Source organism: Macrobrachium nipponense, chromosome 9 (genome assembly GCF_015104395.2).
Source record: "Macrobrachium nipponense isolate FS-2020 chromosome 9, ASM1510439v2, whole genome shotgun sequence".
Taxonomy (NCBI): domain Eukaryota; kingdom Metazoa; phylum Arthropoda; class Malacostraca; order Decapoda; family Palaemonidae; genus Macrobrachium; species Macrobrachium nipponense.
In genome coordinates this window covers 105834186-105843985 of record NC_061110.1, presented here as the reverse complement: position 1 = coordinate 105843985, position 9800 = coordinate 105834186, and the positions used below count along the sequence as shown (strand labels likewise).

Genomic DNA, 9800 nt, shown 5'->3' with positions numbered 1-9800 from the left:
TATAGCAGAGAGGGTGAACCGCTAGTTGTATGCTCAAAAAAAATATCAAGCACTCTCATAGAAGATATTGGTGTTTATGATAAAAAAACTTACTTCGTCAATGTCTACTGATATTTTATGAATTGTTATACCTTTGATCACATGCGCGAAAAGCTTAATATCAAAGTACAGAAACTGATTGTGATATAGATTTATATCATTATGGTTTTTATACTTCCTTGCCCTAATGTTCTTGAACTGAAATACCGAGAGTTGGGACGATTTAGAAAAGATGTAAGAGTAACAATATGGCACCTCAAGTATTGAGTATTATCATGACAATTTGCTGAGGTCAGAAAAAAAAGTTTATTTGCACTTCTACAGACATCGTTATGGATAATAGCGTTATGTTTTGGTGGTGGACAAACTTAGATGGTTACAAAAATAGTAAGAGCCTATACCTTTTTGCGTTTTACCATAACTCTTTCTTCTCTTTAGTATTTATTCATCGTTCTTGTACAAATTCATCCTGCTTATCTGACGCGTTTGACATTTTAAAAAATAAATAAATAAATAAATAAATAAATAAATAAATAAATAAATCAGGTACAGAATTCTTCAAAAAGACTGAATGCAGGATGCACTTAAAATAAATTCGAAAGTTTACATCAGAAGCTGAAAGTACTGAACGAATTACAACTGTCTGGAGTTGATGTTCCTGAAGGTGTGATTAGTTTTTTGCTAAATTTTCTGTGTTTTAGGACGAAAAACTCTAAATAAACTTATTGTAATAAATTAAAAGGAAAGAAACGAGTGTAAAAACGTGAAAAGAAAATTTATGAAACTAATCAATTAATGTCGAATGGATATCGAGAAGTTGTTTGTTTTCATTTTGTTAAATGAATCCACACAATCATACTTAAGATGAAACGGGTTTTGTTTTTATCCATCTTACTGGATAGTTTTAAGTTCTCGGACCTTCCATGACTCAAGGCCCAGTGGGATCAGCTTAGCATAAAAGTGAAAATGGAAAAAATGCTTACCAGAAGATTAGCGTCAAAACGGAAACAAAATCTTTAACAAATGAGCTCAAATTACTCTGCACCTGGGCACAGGGATCACCATAGTTTAGTTATACCTATAGACTGTGGGAATCTCTACTGGGGATCGGGGATGGGTAGGGTGTATGAATACCTTGTGGGGGAGGGGGCCTGGGATTACTTGGCCCCTTACACAGAAATGTCATATTTTCGGCGTCGCATCCTTATAAACCTTGACCTAGATCCTGTTTCAAACGAACTATAAATGATTAGACTAATAATATATATATATATATATATATTATATATATATATATATATATATATATCTTTATATACACACACACACACACACACACACACACACACATATATATATATATATATATATATATATATATATATATATATATATATATATATATATATATATATATATATATATATATATATATATATATATATATATATATATTATATATCATATATCTAGATATATATATATATATATATAATATATATATTATATATATATATATATATATATATATATATATATATATATATATATATATATATATATATATATATATATATAAATATATATATATATATATATATATATATATATATATATATATATATATATTATATATATATTCTATATATATATAAAGTGTGTGTTTTATCGGAAGTAGTTCAATATAAATACAATGATTATCACAACACTTAATATGCTAAATATAATCTTCGAAAAACATGTAAATTGCATGGTGTAAATTATTAAACAATATTTTCTCGCTATTAACTGACAACAGGCGCTAAAAATTGCTAAAACAATTTTGAGAACTATATTCTTTGCCATTTTGATATGCGAGAGAGAGAGAGAGAGAGAGAGAGAGAGAGAGAGAGAGAGAGAGAGAGAGAGAGAGGATATGCACTTAAACTTGGTTGGCCTGCAACTTGCTCATAAAAGCAAACTTTGGCAACTTGAAGGAGATTTAAAAAATGCCTCTAAATTAATGCTATAAACTTTATTAGCTCTTTACCTTGATGGTACCTTTTATAAAGCATAGAAAATTCCCAAAGAAAAAAAGGAGGAAATATATTTTTTTTTTGGCTTTAAAACCTTCCAACTTTAAGAACGCTATCAAAACGGTAAAAAATTTAAAAGACTAGAAATTATACTTACAAAGCTTCAATTAAAAGTTAATAGGTAATGAAATGTCGATAACCCTCTCTTTCAAAATTAAAATAGATACTTGAAAACCAGAAGAAGAAAAAACCGTGTGATAAATATATAGAACTGTTAGAAATGTCAGAAAAATATTCCGCTCCTCACTAAATTTCCAAACACACGCACACACACAGACACAGAGACACTATACATTAAAATTTAATCATCCGTATATTGAACCAACATATTTGATATTAAACTCTTAAGTAAACACTTTTCATATCTATCAGTTTTGCAGTATTTATGTTAAATATTTGAATTATATTTCATTTCCACGGTATTCGTTCTTAAAAAACTATTACAGTGATTTTATTGAATCCATGTACATGCAAAATAAAATATTCTTCAATATATTTAACCTTTCTTTATTCTTGAATTTTGTTGCGTTTAAAAATTATAATGATTTGCTTTTAAGGTGAAAATATTTTAGGTTTTTTTTTAAATAGAGCACTTATTTAATTGCCTTTAAACGTTACCTGATTAACCTGTGTAGTATTCTTCATTGATTGCAAAAACGTTCCTAGTCTAATTGTTAGTAGATAAAATTATTTCAAAAATCTTTGATAGGAAAAACGAAAACCTTTCAAAATTTTCAAAATAATCGACACCTTTTTCGTATCTTAGTTTTATCCGTCACTCGTTTCACTTCAGACGAAAGAAGCTTCCCCTTTTCTACTTCTAAGGAAGAGTCTTTTGATCCGAACTTTTGCAGCGTTTGTCATAGTTCTATTAATATTTTTACTGATACTGAAAACAGCTTTCACAATTGTTTCCGTTTTACTTGCGTAACACAGAAAGTACTCGGTTGCAATTGAGTATTTACAAGGTTTCAAAATATGTTCTTTATTATTATTACACCGATGAAATTTCATGCGACAAACATCATATATTTACACCAATGTAATGCTCTTGATAAAAACCAAAGAAACAAATATAAATAAACATGTTCATCCAGATAGGCAGTTGACGAAGTTTTATAATGGTCTAATGGTGGTAAACAATATAAAGAGAAGGTAAGGACACTAGGCAATCACCCTGTTACGTTTCCAGTAAGTGCAATGCTATTTCAAGAACAACTATATAGCCAGTAGGTTACCATTAAAATCTGGTTCAACTACTCTATTTCAAAGAGAGCTGTCATGAGAATGTCCAGTATGTCTATTGTTTCATACGGGATTTTGAAGTGTTTGTGTGTGAATCTAAGGTGTTGTTTGTGAGACATCCCTAATTAATAATTCTACTTCCATAGCGTTCAGAATTGTGTACTGCAACTACCAATAAACCTGATATATATTGCAACGAGATCAGGTGAACTGGTACAAAAGAAGATAAGCCTGCAGGCAGGGATTCATTCTTGCATAGGTAAGGGTCAGTTGATATTTTTTCAGTAATGACAAAACTGAACATTTCGTAACATCTGATTTTTTTTAAGCAATGATTTCCTATGTATGAGTGTTCCATTTGTCAAGTGTCGTTTAGCACACAGAAAATAGAGATTTGTGCGGTGACTTTTTATATCGAAAAATGATCTAAAAACTTTTGAAACAATGTGTTTGAAAATGAACTAGAACAAAACTAGTTTCGTAAATACTGGATCTCTTTATGAAATTCAATGAAGTTTGATCTTTATGCTATTGGTTTTGTAAAAAAAAAAAAAAAAAAAAAAAAAAAAAAAAAAAAAAAAACAGGGTGACACTTAAAAAAACAAAACTTTGCAGTCCATTATGAAGGGATTTTCTGTGAATTTGATCAAGTAGAAGACTTGTTATTTATTATCTCTGACATAGGTGGTGTCAAGGTAAGAGTATTAGAACGTGTAATTATTTTCAGTTTCACGTGTGAATTTAATAATAGAATGTTGGGTATTTAAATATTTAAGGAATTTGTGGATGTGTTCGACTCCTTTGAAGATTGAAAACACGTTGTTTGGAAAACTTAGAATATACGTTTGAATTATGCAGGGAAGTATTTTCGTATGGTAGCATTGCGTCCAGAGCTTAAAATAGTTACACTATGTGTAAGTTTTAGGTACATAAATGGATATCTGGGTGTACATTTGCAACTGAAAAGTGTTTTAATAATTTACTGTATGCGAATAACACCGTTAACATTCGAAATAAGATATCATTTAAAGCCCGGGACGCAGAGTTACCATGCGCAAACACCACAATCGGATGGACAGATGGAAAAAAACAGAGTATAGTCATATAGCCTGCCAGTGGCATAAACTGATTTTAGCAATGTAGCATAACTTCTCCATCAATATGAGACTAGAATTAGTTTGTAAGTGTGAACAGAGAATTCGAAATTGGTGCATTAAGCAGGGTCTCAAAATGCTTTTGCTTTTTTTTCAATAAGAGGCACATTAGTTCACATATAAACCTTACGTGTGCAGCAGATATCATCCAACCCACTTGGTATTCAGGACATTTTCATTTTACCCAGAATGTTTCTACTACTTTTCCTGGTTATCCTCCTAATTACACATCCTTCAGTTCATGAACACACCCTTACTTCAAATTCAATTTTACACCGAACCTGTTATTTTCCATTTTGTAATATTCTACAACATGCGTTTTTGTCTTCATAGGAACTTTAACCCCTAAACAAATTTCGTTTTATACCGAACATCCTTGTTACAGTCTCCGTCACTTCTCGCCAGACGCTTTATCTAACACTGCTCGTTCCTTAGCAGACCTTCTTGTATCTAATTTCATCATAGAAAAACTTTGCAATTCGTCTTTTGGTGGTAATTAAGTAACCTTTTGTTTCTCAATTTCTTAAAAGGATTTCATTTGCGCAAAACATGAATTCATGCTTCCTTCGTAATAAACATCTTTTACGATGCTGTCAGCTGTTTTAAGAGCTTTCATATATCCAATTAAACAATTTATTCTATTATTAAAATTGATATAGTCCACCAATATCTCGTCAACACTTAATTTATGGATTCTAAGATGTATTCTCAAGATTATGTTACACAACATTTAGATAATTTGAAGGTGAAGTTTTGTAATCGCATAAAAAAAACATTTAAAAGGAAAGACAGTCAACAATGGAAAGAAAAGAAACATCTAAAGTCACAAAATTATTACTATCTGCAGGTAAGATTTCCATTCGTCTCCCTTTTCTTAAATTTGTTCAACACTGCACAAGACAAAGGCCAGAATACTGATCACTTGTTTTGATTGACTTTTCGAGTAATGGAAAGAAAAACTATACTATTAAACATGTTTTAATAGTGTAAAGAACAATGGGAGAATATTGACTGAACGTTTGAACTAGCGCTCTTCTCACTTCTTAGAATCAATATTCATTATTGAGATAGAATTAATTTTTCGGAAGTGCGTTCAATCACAAATTAATCTAAACCACACATATGGCATTATTTCACCAATGTAGATTAGGTTAGTTCCAATGGCTGAGTGCTGTCTTCATACGTGCACTACTGACTTTCATTGATAGTATAGTATTTTATTGAAACAGTAATCTTCAGACAGTTTCAACCTTTATATAATGGTGCAAGGATTTTAGTAAACTGATTTGACATTCGTAGACCTGTGAAGTCGATGACGTAATGTAGATATAGGCTTAGAATTGCATTAATTAAAAAGCTATTCATTGATATATTATATTATACAATGTTATATTTTTTTCCTGAAACTTACTCAAAATGGTACTTTCATAAATCATTGGACTCTAAACTATAAACTATAAAACCAGTGCTGACAAAATTGTTCGTAGATCTATTATGATAATTTCTCTTTGGATTTAATGTGTAAAACCTTCTAGTAAGATTTAGTTACGTAGCCTACTCCTTAAAGGAAGATGGCTACTTGAAGTAACGTAAAATTAACGGATATGTATATATAGGGTATTTTATATATAATATAGATATCTATATATAATATATATATATATATATATCTATATATATATATATATATATATATAATATATAATAATCTATATATATATATATATATATATATATATATATATATATATATATATATATATATATATATATATATATATATATATATATATGATTTAAAATACAGTTATATGTAAGAGGCGTGAAATATCACAAGTATCATATATTTACATTAACGAAATCTCCCCTCCCCCCCCCAAGAAAAAAAAATAACATGTTCCTCCAAATGGGCAGTTAGCATAGTTGTAATGGATTGATGGTTATTAACAATATAAAGAAAAGGAAAGGAAACAAGACAATCGCCAAAATACCTGCACCATTTGAAGTGCGAACTACGGCAGTTAAGGAACAACTGAATTGTCAGAACATTACCGTTAAGTCATAGTTTGATTCTAAAATAAAGAGAGTCTGTAATGAGAAAATCCAGTTTGTTTATTGCTTTGGAGGGGATTTTGAAGTCTTGGTGTGTGAAACTATTGTGTTGCTTGTGATAGTTACTCCTGATAGCTGAGTTTGACTGATTTACAAGTGATAGACCTGTTCTGATGATAGTCCTTCGTATGTGTCCAGGAACAATGTGCTGCAGTTAACGGTTACAACTACAAATAAACCAGTGTTACTGGCAGGACGAGTGAAGTGGTTAACAACAGGTGAAGATAATTACTCAGGCAGAGGGTCACTCATAATAAGGTAAGGCCCAACTGTAAATTTAATAGTATACTGTATCAGATGGTCGGCATTTCTTGTTATTTTTCATTTTCGATATCAAATTTTTTACGATTTTCAAATCTAAGATTTCCTTAGTATGAAAGTTATATATATATATATATATATATATATATATATATATATATATATATATATTATATATATATATATATATATATATATCTGTGTGCATGTGTTTGTGTGTGTAATACTGTCCTTTGGTACTCTGAAAATTGAAATTCGTAGAATGACCATTTTACCTGGAATGATCTAAGAATGTGTTGAGAAGATGTGATGGAAATAATTTGGGTCATAAGTATTTTGCAAGTATTGAATTTTCTGATCATATTTTCATGAAGTTGGAGCAAATGCTGTTTCCTCGATAAATAATAGTCTTTATGCAATTAATTCTGTAAAACTGTGGAGAAATGAAAACTTAGTTCAGCAGGTGAGGATTTTTTGTAAAGTTTTGAAATCCGTGAAAATGGTGGTGTGTAGGTTTTTTGAATTTCTCATTGTTTTCTTATTCGAATATGTGCATTTAAAGATAGTCAAGGAATCTGTGGATGTGTTAGAAATCTGTCCTCTATTTGTCTTCGATATAATAAGGGTTCAAATTCTATAGGGCAGTTGTTTAGCCGTATTATCTCTGTGACAAAAAGGTGTTAGTGTAGCAGCAAAGGAGACTATACTCTTGGAGTATAGTTTAAAACAAATGTGAACACAAATCCTTAGTAGCTATATTAAACATGTTTTCAAGTATGCTGCTGTTTAGTCTGTGATATTTTTCTTTTGTACGCAAAATTATTAAAGATACTTTTTCCAACAAGTTACATATTTGGTGACATATAAACAAGAATGTCATCCAATCCATTTTATATTAGAGACAGAATTACTTTAATCATAATATTTCACCTACTTTTCCTGACTTTTTTTTACGTTTCTCAATTCGAGAAGTTATTGAAATTGTCTTAAAACAGGACCTTTCCCTCAGACTAATGTATGTCTTAATATTCCTTATCCAGCACTGTTCTTCCCTCATGGACCCTTCTAAAATTTTGTTATTCACTTTTTTATGTAAATTAATCAATGCAATATTTCTCAAATCTAAGCTACTTCTACATTACAACATACGAAAGATTATTCGTATCACACAATCAATTTCAACAAGTATCAATAGATGAAAATATATGGATACCTTCTAAACCTAAACTACGACCAAACAGTCAGTCACAATTCATCATTATGGGGCAAGAGGAACAGTATTTCATTTAGCCACTTGTCACAAAATTCATTATATTAAGAATATTGATTAAAAGTTTGATATACGACCAGTTGACCATACCAGCAATTTCCCGATTTTCCAAACATATGTTTCTACAAATCTGTGTTGTTAATTATGAAAATTGCTGAAAGTTAACCAATATGTCCCTAGTCAGACCTAATAAAATTTAGTGACCGTGTGTTCTAGATTGTTTAGTAGAGAAAAATGTTTTCCTTTTTTTTTAGAGAACAATCTGAAGGTGAATTCTTTTGAACTCTCGTAAAAATAAAGTTTAGTTATCATATAACAAACAAGAAATGTACTGAACAAAAGTTTTTTTAATATTCCATAGAGGTAAGAGAAAAAGTATAGCGTTGGTTTAGGTGATATATATTTAACACAATTTATGAAAAAGTATGATAAGACCGCCATTAATAAAGTTGATGAGAACCAAAAGGCTTATATAGCGAGCCTCTATTCAAAGAAATCAGACATAAAAAATATGTATATCTTTAAATATCACATAATGATATACAAAATCTAAAATAACGATATAATATAAACATACGTAGATAAAATAATGACAGATGATACAATGGAAACATAAATAGACCATACATCTACTTAACTTATACTAATTACGAATATGTACAAAAAACGACAAACATACAAATTCTAACAGGCATAAGGTACATCAATTCAATATATATACAGTATATAACAAAAAGCACCCCTACTCAGTGCATGTCAACAAACTGCTCAAGTCGAGGATGCAAAAGATGCCCATTGTAAGAAATACCAGACTCTTAATACACGCTGCAGCCAGGCACTGCAAAGAGGTGTGACGAACAACATTTACTAACTGAGAAACTGGCTGCCCTTGGTCAGCTCTCAAGGATGCGAACGTTTGGCCCTGACCATTCCTAGCATCTAAGTGAGCCCCTCTTGACAAGAGGGCGTCTACTATACCTTTGGGACACTCTTCGTTCTTGGCAATTGCGTGGAGAGGTGTGTTACCTTCGTTGTCTGTGGCACTGGGATCAGAGCCAGTCTCTAGCAGAAGGTTCACGACTTCCGCTCTGGGAGTGGCAGACATAGCAGATCCGGATCTTCAATTTCCTCAAATTCTGGGAGCAAGCGACTTGCAAAGGAGTCGAACCTCGGGAATTCCTGAGACCCTTCTTAATAAGTATACATGCTTTTTTCACTGTGTGCCGCTGGCAGTCAGGGAGAGTCAGGCTGCAATCTCGTAAACGGCACCAAAAAATGCAAAACTATCATGATAAACTGGTCCACGTGAGATTTGTGTTTGCTCCTTACACAATCGTCAGAATTGTTCAATGCAGAAATAATCAGCTCCATTTCCTCGATTCCCTTTGAAAATACATTGATAAATTCCTCGGCGTGTTCCTTGGGATTATCATTCCAGTTGTGTGCACTCGCAGTGTTTGTTAGGAATCCAAATAGGTCGGCTAATGATCTGAAGTGAAACAGCCTACTCTGGTGCAGTGGATTCAACTGATTTCGTTGTGTATAGATGGCGTGAGTCCATAACTTGATGCATCGTTTTATAGCATAGCTGTTTACATAAGCAATCCCTATTTTATTAATATTCTTCATTGTTTGCAAGTGACC

The 9800-nt window shown here is 31.2% G+C and overlaps 1 protein-coding gene across 1 annotated transcript in view; it reads right to left on the bottom strand.

The window, feature by feature from the left end:
- The window catches only part of LOC135218172 (protein fem-1 homolog CG6966-like), a 22333-nt gene extending 13072 nt beyond the window's left edge, over positions 1–9261 (bottom strand). The window contains exon 1 of the mRNA XM_064254322.1: positions 8965–9261. Within this exon, the coding sequence (XP_064110392.1) occupies positions 8965–9261 (297 nt within the window). The remainder of the gene's footprint in view (positions 1–8964) is intronic.
- Between the last annotated feature and the right edge of the window lie 539 nt (positions 9262–9800).